A 27,029-nucleotide genomic window follows, 5' to 3' on the forward strand; every position below is an offset into this window, starting at 1 on the left:
GTGCTTTGTACTTAATGGGTAGCCAAAGTTTTTGTCAAAGTGAATTGTCCTAATACTTGTATAAAAGATTTATGAAAAGTCTTAATAATGAGTGCTCCACAAAGGTCTCTAGTAGACTGTTACCTAAAACCAAAAAATCAAGAGCAGGAGCTAAGCTGTCACATAATTCTCAGGGGACTGGGTCAAAGACCAGGTGTTAAAGCATGAGGACTTTCATTGGGAACTATTTTTTCAGTTTGAGGAAAACTGAGTATGTGGAGTTTTGTCCAAATATGTCTGCCCTTTCAAAACAATATCAAAATTAGAGTGCCTAGGATTCCTGAAATCAAACTTTGTTCAGACCAAGGTCATTGAGTCTGCTAAATTTCTGGTCAAAAAGAATAATGGGAAAGTGAACCAACATTGATTTTATGCTGCTCTGTGTGGGAGGCTGTGCTAGGTGCCTTGCATAATTTATCTCATTTCATCTTGACCATAATCAATATCAGGCCTTCCAGCTCTTAGTTCAAAAGAGAGGTTAAGTAATTTGTCCAAGGTTACACAACTAGTAGGACAAACAGCCAAAATTTGAATGCAATTGTGGGTGACAACAAAGCCTATGCTATTTAATTACCCATGCTATGATTCAGGTTCTTTTACTATTAATTAATAACTAGATTTGGTTGTTAAATATTTTATATAGGTGAACTCACAAGATTTAGTGTAAAGAATATTGAAGTAAAAGAGCTGTTTTGTCCTTTGTTATACTGGAAAATAAACAGTTATTAAGACATTATTTAAAAATTCAACTGGATGCACAGAAAGGATCAGTCTGTAAAGAAGTCTGAGGTCAATATAAATCCTACTGATTTCTCTAACTGGCTTGGATAACCACATGTTCCTGTGTCTGTGCAATTGGCAAATGGAAGTACCCAACTGATTCTGATATTCTCTGGAAATGAATCCAGAGAGAAAATAAGAGCCTCCTCTACTCTTCTCTCTCCTTAGGCACTCTAGAGGAGGTTACTGTTGTTAATAATCGACTGTATCACTGTTGAAGTGTGAATTTCGAATAATGTAAGTTGATCTTTCGCTTACTGATTGCCTCATTAGGGGGAACCCATTCTTCCTCAGAAAAAAACAGGTCTCTCTTATATTTATATATTATCCAGAAACTTTTACTTCCCACAGCTTCTATTCTTAAAAAGTTTTAGTTAATCACCAATAATTACTGGGTGGCTCAGTTGGTTACTTGATTTCTGCTCGGGTTGTGATCTCAGGGTCATGGGATTGAGCCCCAAGTTGGGCTCCCTGCTCAGTGCAGAGTCGGCTCCAGATTCTCTCTGCCTCTCCCTCTCCTTTTCTCTACCCCATCCGCCACTCATGGGTGCACTTGCTCTCTCTCTCAAATAAATAAATAAAAATAAATCTTAAAAAAAACAGTAGTTACTGAGAGAGTTACACCATAATTATTTATAGCACTGTGAAAATCTAGGCTTCAGTTGTAGTTCTACCAATAACTTAACTTTCTGATCAAGGAATTTTTTTTTTTTTTTTTTTTTTTTTTTTTTTTTACCAATCTCTCTGCATCTCATTTTTCTTATCTGTAAAATGAGAGGAGAAAATTAGATAATCTCTGGAGTTTGATCAGCTCTAAATTTTTAGTTTTCCAATATATTTAAAATTTACTGTTTGTTTTTAATGAGGTCAGGAAAGTCACCAGTATGCCAGGAGGTAACTAATGTTACTCGGTGGAAAAATGTTCCTAAAAAATGTTACCTATTGCCATCCCAGTAATTCTGAAAGGAATTAGGCTTCTAAATGGTGGGGGAGACTATATTAATGGAGATAACTATATTAATGGAGGCTTAAATTTAAACCTCTTTAAATATGTATATTTATATATTATTATATTATCAAAAATATAATTTAATACAGTACTTGTCATACTTAATAAAAATAACTGATGTTGGCATTGTTATTAATATTACTATTCATGGCAGTGTGGTGATGGTAAATATAGCTATTAAATGCAATAAAATACTGCTATTTTATTTAAATTTTCAAAAAATATGTAAAGAAAATATGCTAATAGTATTATTCTAGTAATTCAAATATTTAAAAAATATATTCCTGGAATTTTATCTTAGTGGAATTTGATAATTGATTTATGAAGAAATATAGGTGGTGGTCCTCAGAAAATAAGATCTTGCCTCTTGAACAAATACTTTTGGATTTTGGGAAGGGATCTGCCAGGCTCAGAGACATGTGAGTTGTTAGGATGAACAATGAGCCTTCATACCCCTGGGCGCTTTCAAAATTTGGACAAAGCTGCTGTGCTCTGAAGATTCTTTTAGTGCTTATTTGGGTCAGTAAATGTTATTACATGCTCACAAAACCCTTTCTTTAGCCATTTCTCTAATATGCAGCCTGATTTTAAAGAACACAAAAATAAACATTAAAGAATGAGGTAGAAAAATATAACAAACACTAATAAATACTAATAGACACAAAGTGTTCATCTGTGTGTATATATGAGCAAATAAGAGAGAGAATTGTATTTACCTAAGTGATTTTGTTGATGTTGGAGTAAGTTTGATTTTTCCATGAAGCAATTTAGTTTTCATAAAAAAGGAAGCTTAGATCATACCTTTTAGCTATATGGTTCTCAGGTTCATCAGTAATAAAAATTTACACCATTTTCTTAGGAAATGTAAAGGTTTTTAAGATAGTGAATTTTTCAAGCATAAGGAACTAGGCAAAATAGTTTTAACTTTTCCTTTAAGAAATGGTTAGACCACAAATAGGTGCTAATGATTCCAAGTTTCAGGCAGCTCTCAAGTAGGCTTGTATCTCTTTAGAAAAGATGTTTAATCCTGTTCACACCAGACTATGCCATTAATAATTAAATGACTGATGGCTCTGTTCTCCCAGCATTTTAAATTTTGTTGAGGAAAACAGAAATAATTGGAGGGTAGAAGAAAATAGTGTGTTAGAAAGCATCAAATTAATTTACTTATACCAACATTTGTTAAATGCCTTTTAGGTGTTGGGCCTGTCATCTCACTCTAGGGAAGCCACATTAAATAAGATGTTGTCTCTGCCTTTTATGAGTTCCCTCTCTAGTTGAGGGAGTAAACATCTAAACAATTAATTACAATGCAAAATCACAAGTGTAGGACATAGGCGGTACTCAGTATCGGTAAGTGAATGGAATTTTACAATGCTGTGTAGAAAATCTGCAAAGAGGAAGGAATGACAGTCTTCAGCAATAGTTTAGAGTTGTTGATCTTTGAACTGTAAATTGAAGAGTGAGTAGTAGAGCTAAAAAGTGAGCAGGTTGAGAAGGCAGCCCAGAACATTCCGAGTAGAGAAGACAACTTATGCAAAGGTGTGAAGGTGTTTTTAAGAAAAGAATGAAAGAATAGGACATATTAAAGGAAGGGAGACAAGTATGTGATTGACTCAGTGTGTGTCAGAATGTGGCAGAATGGGGAGAGAGAAGCTGGGTAGAAAGACTAGGCCTTCTAGAATACAAGTGGACTGGCATTTTAGAAGGATAACTGATTTTAGTGTGGAAGATGGACTAGCAGGAAGAAACCCAGAAGGTGGAGATGAATTAAAAGGCTGTTGAATTAAAATGAGAGAAAATAATGTCCTCTGAGGTGGATGGGGGAGAGACTGAGAGCTATTTGGAGACAAGATTGATAGAACTTGATGATTTATTCCAAGTGGATGGGAGCATTCTGACTTTTAGATTTCTATCTCAAACTAGAAGGTTGATGGTAAGGCTAGTAATCAAAACAAATGATTTTAAATCTTCACATATTGAATTTGTGCTTTAGGGATCTCATATTAAAAAATGTCCCAGAAACAGTTGAAACTGTGTGTTCAGATCTAAGGAAGCACATGAGGGCAGGTTCTGTACTCTGTGTAGGTGACAGATGAGGCTGGGAAAAGTGGGTAGGATTACCAGGGGGAGCCAGCTGCATGAGATCCTGGAAGTCCTGAAACTTGTCTTCTAAGGCACTGTCAAGAAGAACAAAGGTTAGTTTTGAGGTGTATTTAAGAATCCAAAATAAATAATACAGGTGTATGAAAACCAGTCTTTATATTAATTGGCATCTAATGAATGTCCCGCAAGACTGTCAAAGAGTGCTTCATTCACTGTGTTAAAAATTCAGTAAAACAAAGAAATAACTTAAGAAAATAAAAATTTGAGTTGTAAGATCTTTAAGTTAATGCACTTGTTCAGTCATTTCACTCATAATTAATTCATTAACTTTAAAATTTAAGAAGTACAGGGCGCCTGGGTGGCTCAGTTGGTTAAGCGACTGCCTTCGGCTCAGGTCATGATCCTGGAGTCCTGGGATCAAGTCCCACATTGGGCTCCCTGCTCAGCAGGGAGTCTGCTTCTCCCTCTGATCCTCTTCCCTCTCGTGCTCTCTATCTCCCATTCTCTCTCAAATAAATAAAATCTTTAAAAAAAATAAAATAAAATTTAAGAAGTACAACATAATTTTACACAAGTCTATTTCTTTTGTAATGAATATAATGTATAGGTGAATTAATTTTGTTAAATAGAATAATACTTCTCCAGTCCCAGTTCACTGATACTTTTTCCTTCTCACCTCAGAAGAAAAGTCCCTTTCAAAAGTGCCTTAGACTCTAAGGTTTTCAACTCTCCACTGAGACCCACAGTGACAATATATTTCGTTTCAGCTGAGTATACACGTGTCTTTATGTGTATGTAAAGCTGACATACACATTTCATGAGACACTTCTTACCCTGTTATATCTCATAAACTCTGATATTCCCTAAGATATTTTATTTTTTAAAATCTAGCAATTGCACTACTAGGTGTTTACCCAAAGGGTATAAAAATACTGATTCAAAGGGGTATATGCATCCTGATGTTTATAGCAATGTTATCAGAACCGCCAAATTATGGAAGAGCCCAAATGTCCATTGACTGATGAATGGATAAAGAAGATGTGGTGTGTACACACACACACACACACACACACACACACACACACACACACACACACACACAGGAATATTACTCAGCCATCAAAAAGGATGGAATCTTGCCATTTGCAACAATGTGGATGGAGGTAAAGTGTATTATGCTAAGTCAGTCAGAGAAAGACAAATATATGATTTTACTTATATGTGGAATTTAAGAAACAAAACAAAAGAACATAGGGGAAGGAAGAAAAAAAAAGAGAGAGGCAAACCTCTTAGTATTAACTACAGAGAACAAACTGAGAGTTGCTGTAGGGAGGTAGGGGATGGGCTGAATGGGTGATGGGCATTAAGGAGGGCACTTGTTGGGATGAGCATTGAGTGTTATATGTAAGTGATGAATCACTAAATTCTACTCCTGAAACCAGTATTACTCTATATGTTAACTAACTAGAATTTAAATAAAAATTTGAAATAAAAATAAAGTAAAACCTGGTTACCACCCACTTAATTTATTTTGTAACTTACTAATGGGTCATGACCTGTCCAGACATTATTTGACCGCCTTAATCTCTTTTCAGTGTTTTGCTTTATTGATGCTTATTTTCTCACCCTCACTGAGTCTCTTTTATGAAATTGTAAGCATGTTCAATTCTCATTTATCTTAAAACAAAAAACTTTTCTCTCTTGCTGTACTCATTTTTAAAATTATTACTGAATCTAACCTTCATTTACTTCAAATTTCTAATATATGTATAATCAATTTCTAACATATGTGTAATTCAACATTCCCATTACCTTGGCCCTTTTCCCTACACTTAGCAGTCTTGTACAAAATCAGTTCCCTTGATAATAGCAAACACTTATGTAACAGTTAATGTGCCAAGCTAAATACTTTACAAATACTAACATATTTAACTTACAACAACAGTATAAAAAGTAGGTACTATTACTGTCCAGAGTGAGATTTAGTAGCTTGCAGGGAAACTTGGTTTCAAATCCAGGTATCATAGGTAGCTCACTCTTAATTTCTATAATACCACATTGCTGTTTGTATTTTTCACAAAGATATGTGTATACCCTCCTCCTCCTGATACATCATTTAGATTCAAAATCAATTTTATCAGCCTTAAAGACTGAGATGTAATATTGGAATAATCATGTAGAAGTAGCAGTAGTTGGTAAGTGGTCTGGCTATATGCTTCTCTTACTTCAAAGGATAAGAATGATGTCTTATTGGATATGGTGTCATTAAGTTTATTTCACAATGTTGAAGAGGTTGGTTGAATGCCCAGCAAAAATGAAAATATATTCAGGGGTATGTTGGTTTGCTAGGGCTGCCATAATAAAAGACCACAGCCTGGGTGGCTTAAATGACAGAAATATATTTTCTCACCGTTCTTGAGGCTGGAAGTCCAAGATCAGGGTGTTGGCAGGTATAGTGTTTCATGAGGCCTCTCTCTCGGCTTGCAGATAGTTGCCTTCTAGCTGTGTCCTCACATGGCCTTTTCTTTTTGTGTGAACATTCCGGGTGTCTCTCTACTTAAAAGTATAACAATCATATGGGAATAGGGCCCACTCATATAACATCAGTAGACCTTACTTACCTCTTAAAGACTCTGTCTCTAAATATAGTCATGTTCTGAGGTATACTGGGGGTTAGGACTTTATTATATTAAAGTTTTTTGGGGACACAGTTCAGTATTTAACAAGGAGTTTCTTGACTATAAAAAGGGCAATCATTTGTACACAGTTACCCTGGAAAGGATTGCGAATCAATTTAATGAAAATGAGAGCTAGCAAAAAGATATCAACAGAGTATTGATCCTGAATACCAACATCAGCAGGATAAAGGAGGCAATAGATTAGGAAATTGGAAGCACATTTTAATGATGTGTAGGAAGGAAGGACAAGACAGAATAATGTGCTAGCTTTGTTGACCTAACCAGCCTCCTTAGGTATAAGCAGAAAGTTAATGTTCAGGGCTCTAAATAGCTTACATCTTTGTTGTGTGCCTGCCACTGAGAAAGTCTAAATTAATAGAGAGGGGAGTAACCAATAGTGGGGATGTGGCAGATGAAGGCTCTTAGAGCATCTCTTTTTGAGATAATGTGCAAAGTTAAAATGCGGGTTTTTTTTTGTTTTTTTGTTTTACAAATGAAGGGGTATTACTAACTTAAAGATGTTATTTTTCTGTAATTCCAAGAATTGTACTATTTTATAATGGTAAGTGTAGCGACTGTAACTCCTAATGTACTCAAAGTGTTAATGATTTCTTCCTTATTTTGGATCACATTTTCCTATCCTACATGTTTAGTAATTTTTTTATTATATACTGGGCATTATGGTTTCGATGTTGTTCAGAGTTTGGAATCTGTTGTCTTCCTTTAAAGAATGTTGAGTTTTGTTCTGGTAGGTAGTTAATTTACTGGCAAATAAACTTTATCCTTTTTTTTCAAGCTTGATTGGGTGGATCTAGACCTTTTAGGGGTGTCACCTGAATGCTTAGCATTTTCAGCATGGTATTTTACTCCACCAGTCAGATGTTCTGCATCTCCTAGTATATGTAACATTTAGAATTTCTATTCAGCTCACAGCTCTGACTCCTCAGTAGCTATTTCCTGCTGGGCCTTACAGTCTTGTGCATGTGCAGCTTATTATTCATCTAACAACTTAAGATCACCCCTTTTTGGCCTCATTTTTGTGTGCAGTTGTCTCTTTTCCAGTACCTTGTCCTGCAGATTCCAACCATTTCAACAGCACCAAACTCTGATTTCTACTTCTTCAGTTAAGTGAAATCATTGTGTTCTCCTTGGGCTCTTTTCTACCTCCCTGTACTGAGGTCCAAAGAATGCCACCAGTCAGAAAGACAGAGTGATCCTGAGCTCACTTGTTGTATTTCTTTTCTTTCCAGAGACATATATTGACTGTTGTCCAATGTTGAAAACCAGTAATTTCTTCTTGTGAAATTGAAAACATCTTTAACATGAGTTTTGATAAAATTAATTTCAGCTTTTTTTTGCTGAGGTCAATTTTATATAGTCATACTAGCATTACTACTGTTTTGAAGAAGTTAAATATGGCTATATATTAGCAACATATCAAAGATAAATCACACCAGCTTGAAACATTAATGTAAAATAATTTATAAAAGCCTCATCCTGAGAAGGAGCAACCTGTTAAAATCACTTGTGTTCAGAAAAGTGTTCTGAGAATGGTTCTGTTAAAGAAATTTGTTTTCTTAGCTTTTGATGTCCTCGGGTAACAAAATCAACATTCTTCTGTATTTAATGAAAATAGTTTTGGAAATAGCAACAGGTGTTTTGGTAATAAAAAAACTATTCATGGCTTAAGTCATTAGGGTACCCTATTTTCTTTATTATAATTAATGAAACAAGAGATTTTGAAATGAATCTGTTGCTATATAGACTTGAAGAAGAAATCAAGGAAGTGGCCTTATTGGTCTTTGACATATCTTATGTAGCATAAGAAATTAGAGTTAGTAGATTTTAAAATAATTTATTACCTAAAACAAAGCAGAAACATGTAGGTACTAGAAACCTAAGAATATCATTTTTATTGTCATCATAGAAGTAATACATTAATACATATAAAGTAAATGAGAAGTTAGTGACAAATTACTTTTTGAATAATTGTATAAGACTTTTTTTATGACTGTAAATGTGTTTAAATTTCCAATTTTATATTTTTTAACTTTCCAATTTTAAAATGTTCATTTGATATCTGCATTTAATAGGAATAATTATTTATCTTAAATGAACATGGATGAAGTAAATCTTTGAAAGACATTTTAAAATACTCCATTTGATAAGAGAAGAAAAAAATACAAATTAATTTTAGATAACAGTTTGGTAAAAATTTACTTTTTTTCTCCCTCCCTTTCTTTCTCCATCTTTGCTCTTCACTCTTTCTCTTTTTCTTTCCTCCTACCTGCTTTCTTTTTCTATTTTAAAAAAAAAATAGATGTAATATTATTGTATATTATTGTGATCTAAAGAAGAAAGTTCGAGGCCATGTCTCCCAAAGTAATGAGATAGTTATTTGCTGGCAGAGCTTCCAGTTACTTTTCTGAGAGATGACATTTGCATTTTGCCAGTTTATCTGGATAATTGCCTCTAAGTCTTCATTTTCAGTAGCTATAGAGGCATGGCATTAAGATGTATTTACACTATCCTTGACCAGCCTTGATCGTTTATGATTGAATTGCTTGCTTTTCCTTATTTGCGCTCTTTCTACTTACCTAAATTTAGGATTCAAAGCATTCGTTTGAGTGTCATGATGGACTTGATATCTAACTCACTGATAACCAAGGTCTAGCTCTTGGCAAGATCTTAAATTTTTCATGATTATATTTAATGTTATTGTTACATAAGTTTTGGCAGCATACAGTATGAAACCACTTTAAATAAGAAAAAATATTAAACTTTGCAAAATTTTTAATTGCCACCTACACCTTTTTAAAAATGTACCAAATGTTAAAGGGATTTTTTTAACAATATGTTTTCCATTTAAATTTTTTTTAAAGATTTTATTTATTTATTAGAGAGAGAGAGCCAGTGACAGAGATAGCAAGAGAGAGCGCAAGCAGGGAGGAGAGGGGGAAGCAGTCTCCCAATGAGCAGGGAGCCCGATGTGGGGCTCCATCCCATGACCCTGGGATTATGACCTGAGCCAAAGGCAGCCACTTAACCAATTGAGCCACCCAGGCGCCTCTCCATTTAATTATTTCTGGATTATTATCCCTTTATAGGTAAAGATTGTGTCTTAATTTTTTAAAGGGTAGTTTTATAATATTTTATAAAGTGCAGGTGTCTAAACTATTACAGTAGGCATCAAAGATGATATGCAGAAGAATGTAGGTATTCTTTTTTGTTTCTCTTGAATCAGAAGCTTTAAGCAAAAATTTTGTGCTGATTCCACTCTAAGAAAATAACATAGCTTTTACTCAAATGATTTATGAACTCATTAAATTTATCTTTTTCCTCTGCAATTCAAATTGGTCAAATAAATCCAATGGCAATTATGGAGACAGTTTAAAACACTTTATATAGCATCTGCGACAATTCTGTGACCTACAGGAAGTGTGTTATTGTCAGTTGAATACTGATTCTTGAAGGTACCTGTTTCTTTCCCCTTGTGTTTCTGTATTTTCTCTATCAAGTTATTTATCCTAATTTCTTCCCAGTTATTTTTTTCCCCTATTTTTGGCCTTAGTTAGGAATAATACTCCTCACTTTTATTTAGAGCACTTAAAAATTTTTATTTTCATATATATAAATATGTATAGATCTCTTTGTCTGTATGAACACTAACACATATATAGACTTTTTTTCTCCTTCTGTATTTTCCCAGCTGTGTTATGATAACTTCCCCTGTGTTACTTGTTTTTTGGCTAAGACGTCTGGTAACCATTATTTACAAATAATATATTCCTTTACACAAGGTCAGAATATTCTCCACAAGGGCATTTTAAATGCCACCTCTAATGCAATGTCTTAGGTTTTGAATTCAGTGTTTGCTTTATAATGAATATTACAGGCTTCTTTTTTTTTTCATAAGTTATGTTTATGGATAAACAAATAGATCAAACTTTTGTTATTTTTCCTCGTTTGTATTTAACTATAAAAGTTTTGCTGTTTAGATTTTATTTATAAAATCTTCAGTATTTTCCTTTGCTGCTGTTTTCATTGAGAAATAATATTTTAAGTACCTACAATATACTGAGCAATATGATGGACCATTATTCTAAATGACAGTTTATTATGGAATAATTACAAATATCAAAATGTGAGGGTACATATAGCATCTACTTCATTGGAAAGATGTTTTTTGTGTCAGTAGTTTTTACCTTTTTTTCATTTTATACAAAATTATAATGCCTAAAAAATTCTAGCCCGTTATAGTAGCAGTTTGTCCATTTTAATTCATGTCTAAGCATTCTGGTAAATGCATATGTGAAAAATCTTATTTTATGAATTTCAGGGAGAGTACGATGTATAACTCTGTGAGGCCTACTATGCTATGATATCCCCACTTCCCATTTCATGATTAAAATACCTTAAAATCAAAATTGGTCTTACTGGTCATTTATGAATTATAGTGGAGTAGCATTTTATATACACACACACACATATACTTAATTGAACCTTAGTTAACCATATTTTCTAGGTAATTATAAATTTTACCAGGGGTGAAGAAACTTATATTTTTAAATAGTTCTGCCACTTGCCTGCAATTCTACTTAATGACCACTGATAACAGATGAAATCAAGCCTGACAAGAGTTAGTATCACTAGGAAAAACTTACGAACAAGTATGAGTAACTTTGAGATGTGGGGCTATTGACAAAGAAATGGTAAGCACTATTTAGGTAGCTAAGCAAGTAAGGTGATATCTTCATCCAGGAAAGAAAACAATGAAAAATTAATTGGGAACCATAGAGAAATCTGACTAAGGAAGCATTAGAGGAACTGATATGTCTTCCGTGGAAGATTAAAATGATGACATTAACTGGGGAGGGCTAGCAAGTCAAATTTTTCTATATTGATGATGTGATTAGGTTATTGAAGGCCTTGAGTAATTTTTTTTTTCAAAATACAGTTTTTCTACAAAACTGCACACAGTGGTAGTCATGAAATATTTAGGCATGAGTATTATATTGCAGAATTATATACACTATGTATTACTATGTTTAATGGGCAATTTAAGGAATTTTCAGGGGCAGTTTTGATTAATTATGATTGTTTGCCATATGCACTGACTTTACAATAAGATTCAACCCCACTGTGTATATTACTCCCTAGGGGACCCAAAACAGTTTTCCATACTTCATTTTTCTAAGTCTATGACCTATACTGCAGTTATAGGATTAGTAAAAGATGCTATGGCAGCACGGAGGAGGGACATCTAATCAAGACATCTAAGGCTTCCTGACACAGTGAAATCTTTACTAAGATATCCAGGATGGGTGAGAGTTAGCCAGTTGAGGGGTAGGTGGTAGAACACTGTATCTGGAAGAAAATCATTATGTTCAAAGTCCAAGAGGAGAGAGAGAGAGAGAGAATGATATATCAAACAAAATTCAGTAAGGCTGTAAAAGTAAGTTGAATCAGGAAAAGAAAGCTGTTAAAGAGCATTAGTGAGTTTTACCTTTGTCCTCAAGGTAGTGAACAAGGACGACATGACTTGATCAGATTCACAGTTTAAGAAAAATTCTCCTAGATGTTTTCTAGGGAATGAATTGTAACTGTTTTAGCTATTTATAAGCTATAGCAGTAATCTAGGGAAGGGATTATGGAAATACTGTGGATGCAAAGAATTATTGGAGAGCTTAAGAGCCTTTTAGGGAGTGCTGATTGGATGTGCAAGATGAAGTTTTAGAAGGCATCAAGAATGATTCCCAATTTGGCTTTTGGCTAGTTATGGGATAGTGGCATTATAAAGACTTTGTCCTGAGATTGCATATTACTAAGCACGCTGAAAATGAGAAGTTAACACATTGCCAACAGTGATTGCTAACAGTAATACTGAAGCTTGCCAAACAAGCTTCATATAGAAAATCTAATGTAAAGGGTATACATTCATAATAAGCTGTAATAAATTTTCCAGTGTTACTGTCTTTGTCAGATCAATGCTTAAAATTATTTTGCTGTTGTTTGTCTAATTTTGAGTATTAAGGCAAAAAATATACAATTTGTTTTAGCATAAAAACTTTACAGAATTTTTATTGAAAAATAAAAAAAAATGTATAAACAAAAATTCCCTAAGTTGCCCATTAAAAACAAAAGTGTAATGTAAAGGAAAGCATGTAGATGTTTGGAAATAAAATTTCTGAAGAAAAACTTTCACATTTGGGCAAGACATTACTAACTTATTAAAAGTACCTAAAAATGGCCTTAGAATGCATTTAGTTTTTCTTCTCAAATTCAGATAATGCCAGATAATAATTTTTAAAAAGCATAATGAATTATAGAATCAGGGCTCTTTTTTGTTTGTTTGAGACTCATTGATGTCCAATGTTACATTAGTTTCAGGTATACAACATAGTGATTTGACAAGTTTATACACTATGCTATGCTCACCACAAGTGTAGCTACCATCTGTCCCCATACAGTGCTATTACAGTATCATTGATTGTATTCCTTACACTGTGCTTTTTATTCTTGTGACTTACTCATTCCTTAACTGGAAGCCTGTATCTCCCTCTCCCTTTCACCCATTTTGCCCAGCTCCCTCCCACCTCCCCTCTGGCAACTGTTGTCTGTATCTGTAGGTTTGATTCTGCTTCTTGTTTATTTGTTGTTGTTGTTTAGATTCCACTTTTGAGTGGAATCATATGGTATTTGTCTTTCTCAGTCTGAGTTACTTTACTTAGCATTACACCCTTCAGGTCCATCCATGTTGTCTCAGATGGCACTATCTCATCCTTTTTTATGGCTGTGTAATAATTCTGTTTTACACATACGCACACACCCCACATTTTCCTTACTCATTTGTCCGTTGATGGACTCTTAGGTTGCTTCCATATCTTGGCTATTGGAAATAATGCTGCAATAAACATAAGGGTAGTGTTTTCATTTTCTTTGGATAAATACCCAGTAGTGGAATTATTAGATTGTATGGAATTTCTATTTTAATTTTTTTTTGAAGAACCACCGTACCGTTTACCACAGTGGCTACACCAACTTACATTCCCACCAGCAGTGCACAAGGTTCCTTTTTCTCCACATCCATGCCAATACTTGTTATTTCTTGTCATTTTGATTTTAGCCATTCAAACAGGTATGAGGTGATATCTCATTGTGGTTTTGATTTGCATTTCCCTGATGATAAGTGATGTTGAGCATCTTTTCATTTGTCTGTTGGCCATCTTTATGTCTTTGGGAAAATGTCTATTCAGGTCCTCTGCCCATTTTTAAATCAGGTTGTTTGGGTATCTTTGGTGTTGATTTGTGTAAGTTGTTTATATATTTTGGATATTAACCCCTTTATTGGATATATCATTTGCGAATATCTTCTATTCAGTAGGTTGTCCTTGTTTTATTGATTGTTTCCTTTGCTGTGCAAAAGCTTTTTATTTTGTTTTAGTCCAAATAGTCTGGTTTTGCTTTTGTTTCCCTCGCCTTAGGAGAAGTATCTAGAAAAATGTTGCTACAGCCGATGTCAGAGAAATTACTGCCTGTGTTCTCCTCTAGGATTTTTGTGGTTTCAGGTTTTACATCTAGGTCTTTAATCTATTTTGAGTTTATTTTTGTGTATGGTGTTAAAAAGTGGTCCAGTTTCATTCTTTTACACGTAGCTATCCAGTTTTCCCAGCACCATTTATTTCAGGGCATTTTTTATACCAGAAGTAACTATTTGGTCTCACTTCTCCACACCTATTTTTATAGATTTTAAAACCCTCACAGAATTGCATATAGTCATTTTGTCAGGGATTAATAGTAACATGTAGGATCCTTCTGCAGTATTTCATTAACTCAGTATAAACATTATCTTAGTTATTTGACAGTTTGGCAGAGAATTTTTTTTTTTTTAATCTTTAGTAAAAGTATTGCCTTAATCACATTTGGTTTGAAGGCTAGTTGGGACATGTCTCGCATCATGGATCTTTTTGAAAATCTTCCCACAGATTTTAAGGGAAGCCTCTGAAATTTAGCCTCATATTTGCCTTTTTACAGAGCCTCTATGAACTGGCTAAATTATATCACAAGGGCATGAATCTTATTATAAAGGAATTTAAAGAAGTGCAAATAGAGAGCTTTTTCTTAATGTATCAAAATTATTCCAAAATTTCCTAAGATTAAACAGATATTAGCAAAATGAAGTGGAAAAGTACATCATGTCACATAAACTCAAGTCAAGTTCTTCTTACCCCTGTTAATATTTAGAGTGAGGGTCTGTGATTTAGATTAGTGATTCTTATCTATTTCAAATCTATTTGAGAGCAAGTTGCTCTCAAACCCATTTCACTGTTTAATTATGCAGCACTTCATTTTTACCACTTTCATCCTATTCTGATTTTGACTAGCTAGTTAAACTACTGGTCTTGTCGTAGTTCTAACCAGTTAACCCAGAGTCACTGTAGATAAAATGCTGGCAATACATTATTTAAAACAAAACAAAACTGAAAGATTCCTTATATTACTTCTTTAAAACAGGTTTACATTTCATTTGTTGTCTGATTTTTTTTTCATTCATACCAGTTCAACGAAATCCTAAACTCTGTAAAAAGTCTAGGTTTTATTAAAAGTTGACCCAAATTAAAAAAAATGAAAATTTCAAAAACCTTTCAGTCTCTATGAAGAAAACGCCTAAAAAATGCCTTCCATTGACAGAAAACCATACCTGACTCATGTACAACAGTGAAAGCTTTATGTTGAGTCCAAACATTTCATGACATAGGTCACAGGCAGAGGCCACTTTACAAAGCTGGTGAAAGTGAAAAATTGTAGTTTTGTTTTCTGAAAACTCATTAGCCATTAAAATTGTTTCCAGTATTTGTTATTTTTAACTACAAAATGATATAAATTGAAGGCTAATGTTGTTCTTTCATAAACAGCTTTTCCTCACTGATATTTTTCTTTTCTTAATGTTAACTGGACTGGCAGCAGCAAGCATAGCTAATCAGTGGTTGCATAGATTCGAAATAATTTTTAAGAAGTTATTTGTTAACATTGTTACTATTTAAGCATTTATATCAATCAACGAATATTTATTGATGAGTTACTATGTGTGTAGAGACCCAGCTAGTCTGTCTTGTACTAACAGTGAATAAGACAAACTCAGCCCCTGCCTTCATGGAGCTTATAAATATTAGATAAATTATTACAGTGTGATGAAATCTAAGGATGTTGTGGGGCCATGTAAAGGATATCCAAAAAGGTCACAGTGTAGTTTCAACTTAGAAATGCTGTTTGTGGGGCGCCTGGGTGGCTCAGTCAGTTAAGCATCTGCCTTCAGCTCAGGGTAGTGATCCCAGGGTCCTGGGATTGAGCCCTGCGTCTGGCTTCCTACTCAAGTGGGCGGCCTGCTCCTCCCTCTCTCTCTCTGCCCCTTTCTCCCCCACTCGTGTGCTCGCTCTATCGCTCTACTTGCTCTCAAATAAATAAATAAAATCTTTAAAAAGAAAAGAAATGCTGTTAGAGTTCACTCTTGAAGATCCTAATATTTAATTTTAAAATGCAGTTTTTTTCTTGTCATTTTACTCAGAGTGAGCTAGCCTTTTCATTTTCTCTTTTGGGGAAATCTGCTTCAGAGCCATCTGATACTGATGATTATTCTTTCAAAAGAAATATCCATATAAGAAGAAAAATAATATAAGAAATCAAGTTATAATTAGTGCTTAATAATGGACAAGAAAAACTGAAGCTTCACAGATTAATTTGGAAAAAAAATAATGAAAGTTTGGAAAGCTGCACCTACTTTAGAACTTTCAAGTTAGTTCCTTTATAATTGCTTATGTGACTTATGGTTTTCTTGCAAATAGTAGTATCCTTCTGCTCTATTCAACTGTAAAATTTTTGAATACCTGGTGATGGTGTCTTCCGGATAGTCCTTGACACAGAAAACAATATGTGTTGAATAAGTGAAGGAATGAATGAATCCTTAAGATTTAAAAAATTGAGTTCATTTGGAATTAAATTTTTTAAAAGTATTTTTTAAAAAGCCTGTTGTTTTGTAGGTACAGAATAATACTTAATATATTCAAATTAATTTTTCTTAAATTCAGTGAATACTTTTAGAGTCTGTACTTTATCTTTAGTGGCCCACCCTGCCTCTGACATTGAGAGTATTGGATTTCCAAAGATGACCTTTTAGTTGTCCTAATGTCAGTAGGTATTTGTCATTAAGTCTCACTTCCAGCTGTGCTGGCTAAAAGAGGAGCCTGACTTTTGGAAAAGTATATGTATGTGAATATGCACACACACACACACACACACACACACACACACACTTTTAAGTGTTCAATGTGATGTTAATTATCAGTTTACTTGGTGATTGCTGATTAATAAGTTAAACCATTGACTTTTTGTGTAAGGTGGTCATCATTTATTCAGATTAGATTGTGAAAACTGGGTAGCAGCTGATTACAGATTTGAAAAAGGGCTCTTTGATGAATGGTGAGGGAAAATAATGTTTGCTTGTTTGGTCAGATTAGAAATTTCCTACCTCCAGATAGCCCACTTTAAGATACTGTTCATTGAAGTATGGTGTGACCTACCTTATCTTAGCTTTTTTTTTTTTTTTTGCTTATCTTTATACCTGTCAGTAAGACAAACTACAGAACATGAAGGAGCCCAAGTCATTGGTTTGTTGTTTTCCCTGGTGAAAGAAATAGTGTTGTGTTTTTGTTTTTGTTTTTTTTTTTTGTAGTTTTGGATTTACTTAGGGTAGTATCTTAAGGTTTGGATTTTGGGTTTTCCTCTCAATATTTTATATCTTTTGAAATAAAAAAGAATGACTTATTGAATGTAAACACTTCATAAAACATTTGTGAAATTAATAATAGTGTAAAGAGCCATAGCAGACAGGCTATTGTATATTCATAACAGATAATAATTCCATGACAACTGGGTTATTTTGAGTTTAGAAAACCATGAATTCATCTGACTTTGAGTTTTTTATTGTTTTATTTTTATGTCTCTGTTAAGCTGTAGATGATAGCCTGAAAGTTCTTCAAATTAATCTAAATTCATCTCAACTTGATCTTTTATAAGGATACACACACTTTGTTAATAATACTTAACTGCTGAAATCAAATATTTCTGACACTGTCATTTGTAAGTCATTTTGTCTCATTTAATCATGTCAGAAATCATGGTTAAAATATGTTTCTCATCTTAGGAACTTAAATTCTGTAATATACCCAAGGTAAATGGCGGAACTAGAGATCCAGACCCAGGTCTCCTGATTCTACTTTTCTCTACACCTCATTTAGAAGGCCATAAGTAAATAAGTTTTGATTTAAAAAAAATAAAATAGACAGTTGAAAAAAATTTTGAGTTTTCATAGTTCTCATTATAACACTATTGGGTAATATATTAGGGCTATATCAAGGTATAAGGCATAGCCTCTAGCTGTAGGGTATTCATAGTCCTTGATCTAATTGAAGAAAAAAGAGATATACATAAAAAGAGAATAACAAAATAAGACCATATATGTGAAGTGAGTGGTTCAGACTGTAAGCCTTACAGAGTAAGGAGAGATTGCTGTGGACTGGAACTAGTAGGGATGACTGAAATGACCGAAGTGGGCTGTGCTAGAAGGGAGCACATAGGTGAGCCAATAGTTTACCAGGTAGTTTAACTCATGGGATTTATGCAGATTGCTGGCAATTTAGCCAACAGTGTCATTTTGTCTGGACATTGAGACATTGAGAGTATGCAGGGAAGCCAACACTGCCTCTCATGTCTGAAATACGACTGCCAAACTCCTGCAGTTCTTCTGTCACATGAGAAGAAGTGTGGCTTTCTGTGGAGCCACCTTTCACAATAACAAGGCTTGTGTAAAGATTCCCCATTTTCTAGGTTCAGTGAACCTAATGAGAACTTGAAATTCATCCCACAGCTCTGCCCATCAGTGTTTCAGCTGTAGTATGTTCATTGGCAAGAGTTTCTTCTTCTCTTTTGTTTTCTTTTAAAAAATAATTCCTGGAAATGGTGAAAGACACATTGTTATGACAGAGACTGATGATAATAGTAAAAACTGAGAATTCTGGAGGTGAAACCTCAGGGAAAAAAAACCCGATCAATATTGAATTCATAGTCTTCTGCCTAGATTTGAAAGGTTGCAAATTTATTTAGCATATCTCTGTCTCCTTTTTCTTCTCCCCTCCTTCCTTGCTGCCCATACTTATCCAAGCATTTTCTGTATCTTTTGCTCGTGAACACTACTCCAACCAGGCCACATTCCTTCTCATTACCCTTTGAACATTTGCCGTTCTTTTCCAACTCTCTTCAAGTTCTTTTTCCTACGTAAAATGAGTATGTACAACTGGGTAAACTTAATATGAATTGATTTCTTTCCTTAAAAATGGGATGCAATACTTGAAAGTGAAAACTTTGGTTGTTGCCCTTAAAAATATGTATGGTTATGAATAATACGATTTGGAAGTCCCACGTTTGACTTCGTAGATACAGATAGAGATATAGGTTTATTTCAGATCCCTTCTGCTGAATATAAAATGGCTTTGATGTTTGTAGACCCTGAATCATTTTTCAAGGGATCCGTTATCAGAATAGAAATAAAGTATCCAGCATCAAGACCAAATGAAATAAGACCAAACATTAGCACAGTAAAGGTTAGAGGTAGGATGGGTGGAAATTTGAGGACTGCTTGAGATGAGCAGTTGATACCTAGGTACCAGGTATGGGACTTGTGCCTCTTTTTCCTGGTTTCTGGCATTGAGGGGTGGAGAAGAAAGGATAGGGTGGAACCTTTTCCCTTTTATTAAAGTCTATATAAATATTACCACAACTTTCTTTGAAAGGAATTTATGAATTAAGAAAATCTATTATAATATAATTTGCTATTACATGTGTGTCATAAACTGAAGGGAGAACTGTTTCTCACAGTACAAATACAAACCAAAAAATATATATTTAGTTTAAACAGTAGTTAACTTATATGCTAGCCCCTTTTCATCATGACACCATTAGACAGAGGCTACCCTGTAATTGTCAAGAGAAAGGAATACAAATGGTGCAGTGAACTGACCTGAAACATTTGGTTATACACAACTTTTAGGTTCTTTGTGGTAAATAATGGTGGCTACCAAGAAGTTTGAAGTATGAGGATAATAATAACAAATTACCAGATTAGGTTTTCCCACACACACAATTATCAACTTAATATTTACTAACAAGTAAGCACAAAAGAATTCATAAACCTGTTCTATAAACTTGAAGAAATTCCAGCTGTCTGTCTTTTTAGATGTCTCAGTCACACTCTCATATAAAAAGTTCACTTTTGGCAAATAAAAAGATTACTGAGGCAGAAGTGATGCTTTTTCCTGACATCAGGCCACCAATTGTCCAGAGTTCACAACTGGACCCCAAACCACTTAAAAATTTAGCACAGGTTATCGTCTCCAAGATTAAACAGACCTCAGTGGATTATAGCCTGTCTGTAAAATGGTGGAGAGTATCTCTAAAATATTGTAGTCAATTCGTATATCTGGAAAGCATTTAATTTCCACTCATGACAGCCCATATGCAATATTCATCATGCTTGTTTTCATGCCTTGTGTTTACTAAGAGACACACATTTTTGTCATTCACTATATTAATTAATAAATTATCTATTCATTGATATACAAATATCAAAAGTACTTATAGTAGGCCCCTCAAGATATGGGCTTTATTTTTAGAATCTCAACAATCTGCTCCTAGGCTGTGCATTTTTTTTTTAAATTAAGTTCAATTTAGTTAACATATAGTGTATTATTAGTTTCAGGGATAGAATTTTGTGATTCATCAGTTGCATATAACACCCAGTGCCCATTACATTAAGTGCCCTCCTTCATGCCCATCACCCAGTTAACCCATTCCCTATCCATCTCCCCTCCAGCAACCCTCAGATTGTTTCCTAGAGTTAAAGAATCTCTTATGGTTTACCTTCCTCTCTGTTTTCATCTAATTTTATTTTTCCTTCCTTTGCTCTATGCTCATCTGTTTTGTTTCTTAAATTCCACATATGAGTGAGATCATATGATAATTGTCTTTCTCTGACTTATTTCACTTAGCATAATACCCTCTAGTTCCATCCATATTGTTGCAAATGGCAAGATTTCAGTTTTTTTGATGGCTGAGTAATATTCCTTTGTGTGTGTGTGTGTGTGTGTGTGTGTGTGTGTGTGTGTGTACATTTTCTTTATCCATTCATCGCTTGATGGACATCTGGGCTCTTTCCATATCTTGGCTATTATGGACATTGCTGCTATAAACATTGCTGCTATAAACATTGCTATAAACAGTGCATGTGCCCCTTCAAATTACGATTTTTGTATCCTTTGAATAAATACCTAGTAGTGCAATTGCTGGATCATAGAGTAGTTCTATTTTTAACTTTTTGAGGAAACTCCATACTGTTTTCCAGACTGGCTGCACCAGTTTGCATTCCCACTAACAGTTAAGAGGGTTCCCCTTTCTTCGCATCCTTGCCAACATCTGTTGTTTCCTGTGTTGTTAATTTTAGCCATTCTGACTGGTGTGAGGTGGTATCTCATTGTGGTTTTGATATGTATTTCCCTGATGCCGAGTGATGTTGATTAAAATTTTCATGTGTCTGTTGCCCATTTGTATATTTTCTTTGGAGAAATATCTGTTCATGTCTTCTGCCCATCTCTTGACTGGATTATTTGTTCTTTGGGTGTTGAGTTTGATAAGTTCTTTATGGATTTTGGATACTAGCCCTTTATCTGATAAGACATTTGCAAATATCTTCTCCCATTCTGTAGGGTTGTCTTTTGATTTTGTTGACTGTTTCCTTTGCTATGAAAAAAGTTTTTATCTTGAGGAAGTCCCAATAGTTCATTTTTGCTTTTGTTTCCCTCGCCTTTGGAGATGTGTCTAGCGAGAAGTTGCTGTGGCCGAGGTCAAAGAGGTTGCTGCCTGTGTTTTCCTCTAGAATTTTGATGGATTCTTTTCTCACATTTAGGTCTTTCATCCATTTTGAGTTTATTTTTGTGTATGGTGTAAGAAAATAGTCCAGTTTCATTCTTCTGTATGTGTCTGTCCAACTTTCCCAACACCATTTATTGAAGAGACCTTTTTCCACTGGGCATTCTTTACTGCTTTGTCTAAGATTAGTTGAATATAAGCACTTGACAAAATGCAGCATCCTTTCTTGATAAAAACCCTCTACCATGTAGGGATGAAGGGAACATACCTCAACATCATAAAAGCCACATAGGAAAGACCCACAGCAAATATCATCCTCAATGGAGAAAAACTGAGATCTTTTCCCCTAAGGTCAGGAACACGACAGGGATGTTCACTCTCACCACTGTTGTTCAACATAATACTGGAAGTCCTAGCCTAGCAATCAGATGACAAAAACAAATAAAAGACATCCAAATTGGCAAAGAACAAGTCAAACTTTCAGTCTTCACAGATGACATTATACTCTATATAGAAAACCCAAAAGACTCCACCAAAAAATTGCTAGAACTGATAATAGGACTTCATCAAAGTCATAGGATATAAAAATCAACGTACAGAAGTCAGTTGCATTTCTATAGACTAACAATGAAGCAGAAGAAGGAGAAATCAAGGGATTGATCCCATTTATAATTATGCCAAAGACTATAAGATACCTAGAAATAAACCTAATCAAAGAGGAAAAGATCTCTGAAAACTATAGAACATTTATGAAAGTAACTGAAGACACAAAGAAATGGAAAAACATTCCATGCTCATAGATTGGAAGGACAAATATTGTTAAAATCTCTGCTAAGTGAACATAATAAAAAAAAATGTCTGTGCTATCCAGAGCAATCTACACATTCAGTGCAATCCCTATCAAAATACTATTAGTATTTTTCACAGAGCTGGAACAAACAATACTAAAATTTGTATGGAACTAGAAAAGACCCTGAATAGCCAAAGGAATGTTGAAAAAGAAAACCAAAGCTGGAGGTATCACAATTCTGGACTTAAAGCTGTAATCATCAAGACAGTATGGTACTGACACAAAAACAGACACTTAGATCAATGGAACAGAATAGGGACCCAGAAATGGACCTTCAACTCAATGGGCTATGCATTTTTGAGTAGGTGCTAGCAACACCTGGGTTATAGCTCACCCTAACAACATACATTTAATTGCATTGTATTTTAAAGTAAATTAGTTACAAATTATACGCATAACAAATAGTATAACCATATTACATATAAAACATGCTTTTGGGTGCCAGTGTGTTAAGTCATTATTTGGAGTTTTGAAATGAATGGCAGAACTTTTTGAAACACCCTTTGTTATCTACCCTTCTCTATTCCTAGAATAGTACTAGCTAGTAAAATAATGTATGCGAAATGTAGTAGAACTTATGTGCCCTAATGACTTAAATAGCTTTGGAAAGTAAAATATCCTTTAATCAGTAAATATTTGATGAAGGAATACTTTATCTACTAAGGAGAAATATTTTTTAATTGTCATATGTTAAAATATCAACTCAAAGTCTGTGTGATTTGGTCAAGTTACTTAACCTTTCTAAAGCCTTGGCTTCTTCATAAATAAAGGTAATAATAGTAAGTACTTCACAAGGTTAAAGATTAATAAAATAATATGTTTAAAACCCATAGCAAACTGTCTACCACATATGTTCTCAAAAATGGTAGCCATTTCAATGAAAAAAAAAACACCCAAAGAAGACTTTCAAGAGAGTGGTCAACAGTGTCCAAGTGATCTCCGGTCACTCAGAGAAGCATGGGCTGCAGCAAGTGGGAATTCAAAATACCACCTTTTCTTCTAGGATGTGATATATATGTGCCTGAAAAACCACTCATTCTGCAGAATTGCACACTAAAAATAGTAGAGCCTATGGGGAAAAAAATTAAGATTTAGGCAGACCACTCAAAATCTATGCAGTTTTACATTGTTGTTGTTAGTTCCCTAGTTATAATCCTAATGAAAGTATTAACCCCATTAACTCTCTAGCAACATTTGCACTCAGCATCACAGCCCACTAACCATTTGCATCCCATTTCCTCTCAAATGGAGTAGATGGCAGTTACTGAATGCATTCTAATAGTTTGATGAAAATTAAACATCTGATTCAAGCTACAGGGAGACATCTTCACAGCTTCTTTCTGTAACAGAAAGCTTAACTGTTGAAAAGTCTAGGGTTCTTGACTCTACTCAGCCAACCCCTCTTTGTGGTACAGGAATTGTCTTGTCCAGGATTTTTGCCACTCATCTCCATCTTTTTAGGACTTTATACATTGTGAAGGCCTTCTCTTTAATTGGGATGAAAGCTTGTGCCTTAAAATGTTAACATGCTAGACAAAAATCATATGAACCAGCAAGACATCCAAAGTCCAAACTATATTGATATTGTTCATTATTTACCAATGGCAAAGGAGCTCTTTTATATAAATATGTATTTACTTAAGTATACTATGTATTAGATGAATGAATTCTGAACTCCCCTAAAGCTCTTTGGAACTAAATTGTTTATAGAGAATAAAGGAATATAAATCAAACATGTTTCTCTTGTTGCTTCTGTTTCATGTATATCTAACACTTTTAGTGGTAGTTTAATGTGACTTAGATACAATAGAGACATCTGTTAGACATTTTTCCTGTTCTCATTCCCTACAGTTGGCTGAAAAGTCTATGAAATTATCTCTGGATCACTAGCAGAAGTCTCCATTCCTGTTAATAATTACTGTTTAGTATCAACTTGATTTATCCTATTCCTATAGCAGTATTTGCCCCCCCAAAGAAAACATCTTATAGAGTAGCCTCTAAGGCATTTCTATCTAATTCTAGCATTGAAAGATCAAACTGTGCCTTTGATGTATTTGGGAGGGTTGTTGTGCAAGATAGGCAGAGACCATTTTGATCAAATTATTCCATGTGTATAATATACTTTATGTTTTATATTGGTATTAAAGTATTATAATCTAACTGGTCCACTTTACCAAATCTTCATGAATTTTTTAAAAATAGTTATACTGTATTTTAAGTGTCACTTCATATCAGTGCAGCAAGTTCTTACTTACAAATTATATGCATAATTTTGTTGGGTTACACTTTTATGTCATTTAATTTTAGCTACTTTAAGAGGAGATGATTCCATTATTTCAAGTCCTGATGTCATGGATATTGCACCAAGTAGAAAGAGGAGGCAGCGGATGCAAAAGAATCTTGGGACAGAACCTAAAATAGCTTCTCAGGTACATGGGCCTCAAGAAAAGGAGAAGTAAGTCATTTTATTTTTTGCCAAATGATGAAATATCATTTAAAAAATCTAATATCTGATCTCAAAAATTATATTTTCATTTCTGAGTTTACTTAAGGCTATTTTTAAAGAACAAGAATTGTGATTTTGGAAAGTGTAAAATGTTAAAATCAATATATTTTCTCTGGTATTTGGTTAGTTCCTATTAATATTTAAAGCAGAAGTGCTAAAAATATAAGCAAAATGTTTTTTTCTTGTGGTTTTTATAGATTAATTAGAAATGGCGTGTAGATACTAAAAATATTAGAATCCAGCTTGTTTTCAGTAAAGTGTTTCAATCTAATTTACTGCTTTAAACAGACCCATATAGCATTTGAATTAGCTACTTGATTTGGTTATGCTTGGAATTTTCTCAAGTGAGAAGTCTCATTCTAGTCATCTATTTCTTTCTATTAAATTTTGGAATTACATGCTTTATTGTTAGAGTTTTTCACTCTTTCATTCACATACCCTCCTTTGATCTGCATCCCAATTTAGTTGTAATGAGTTGAGGACTTGGGATAATTAACACTTTATTGTAGTAAAACAGCATTTAAAAGAATAATTTATCAGTTGAATCCAAAATGAATGTGCACATCATTTGTATGTTTGGATATATGCATGTGTGCCCTTAGAATATATTTCTTTTTCTGTAAACTTTTTATTAACTTTTAGCGAGTAGTTATTAAACAGTAGCCATATGACAAATGATGTTACAGGTCATTGGTTTCACAGTGTGAAATGAGGACCTCTGGGGTTATCCGTAAGCTCATCCCTTCTTCAATTCCATACCTGTGTGGAATATATTTCATATAATGCAATTAAAATAACATGTCAGATCTGATGGAATGCAGGGGCTTATGAGAATCCAACTCTTTTCATTCAAGCCAGCCATGAAACAGATATGCAGAAGTGTAAAAGATTGCTCTCACAAGAGTTTTTGGGAAATATAATGATCTTTCATAAAGAATATGACATCCGTGTTATCATATACTGGGTTTATTATTACTTTTAAATGAATTAATAAAGATATAAAAATTTTCAGGTTTTAATTTTTTTTTAAGATTTTATTTATTTATTTGACAGAGAGACACAGTGAGAGAGGGAGGAGCAGGCTTCCCACAGAGCAGGGAGCCTGATGCGGGGCTCGATCCCAGGACCCTGGGATCATGATCCTGGGATCATGACCTGAGCCGAAGGCAGACGCTTAACGACTGAGCCACCCAGGTGCCCCTTAATTTTTGAATATGATATAGTACACATAAACAAAAGCTTTTGAGGTCCTCAAGAACTTTTAAAAGTGTGAAGACGTCCTGAGAGCAGAAAGTTTTAGACAATGAGGATACCAAGACAGGCACAATCCAAGCCTTCAGGAAACTGATGGTTTGATGGGAGGGAGTTTTCAAGTTTCTTGTTTGAAAATAAGCGTTGTACAGTTAATAGTGGAATTATTTTGTTTGTATATTTATCATTGGGTTTTTATTCTCTCCACAACTGGCCTGATCTATTGGTACTTGAAAATGCCTTTATGGTTTTATGCCCTTATGTCTTCAGACAATACATATAAAAACCCAATGTGTACTAAACTCTTAGTGATTTGTGTTTATCATCTGAATTTATTCATTAGCTCATAAACTGCTGGCTTCATAGAATTCAAAGGTATTGCATTATCTCTTTTAAATAATGAACCAAAAATATTTCCAATTTGCAAACATTAGAGCAGCCAGGCTAATCCTATAGATTAATATGGGAAAACATAAAATTACAAGCAGTTTGAAGTATTCAGGAAACTCTGTACTTCATTCAGTCAATCTGTAAGCAAATGAGCAATGAGAACCAGTTGTGTGCAGACATAAACTGGATATTGAAGATTCAGGAGAATTTCAGTAGAAACAGACGCAGCCCCATCCTCATATAACTTTTGGTTTTACGTTTTTTCTGATAAAGATTTCAGGGTCTGAGGGAAGACTGAAATATATTGGTTTTATGTTAGAGAGCTGCACCTTACGTCTTTTCACTCTGTGTGTGAACGACATACAAGGTTTTGAGGTTACTAACATTTTCTGATTACATGATATTGCTTGAACAGCTTTCCAGTATGCATGGGACAGAGATGAA

The 27,029-nt window shown here is 34.2% G+C and overlaps 1 protein-coding gene across 4 annotated transcripts in view; it reads left to right on the forward strand.

The window, feature by feature from the left end:
* Nucleotides 1-27,029, forward strand: part of XRCC4 (X-ray repair cross complementing 4) — a 320,948-nt gene that overhangs the window by 119,128 nt on the left and 174,791 nt on the right. For all 4 annotated transcript variants that reach the window (XR_003610999.2, XM_028114473.2, XM_028114472.2 and 1 more), the window contains exon 7: nt 24,746-24,893. Coding sequence is in view for 3 of the 4 variants with exons in the window: in XM_028114473.2 (XP_027970274.1) it covers nt 24,746-24,893 (148 nt within the window). In the remaining variant the exon portion in view is untranslated. The remainder of the gene's footprint in view (nt 1-24,745; nt 24,894-27,029) is intronic.

The sequence above is a fragment of the Eumetopias jubatus genome, unplaced genomic scaffold, assembly GCF_037043125.1.
Source record: "Eumetopias jubatus isolate StellerSeaLion01/CBP00866 unplaced genomic scaffold, mEumJub1_p1.0 scaffold_5, whole genome shotgun sequence".
Lineage (NCBI taxonomy): Eukaryota > Metazoa > Chordata > Mammalia > Carnivora > Otariidae > Eumetopias > Eumetopias jubatus.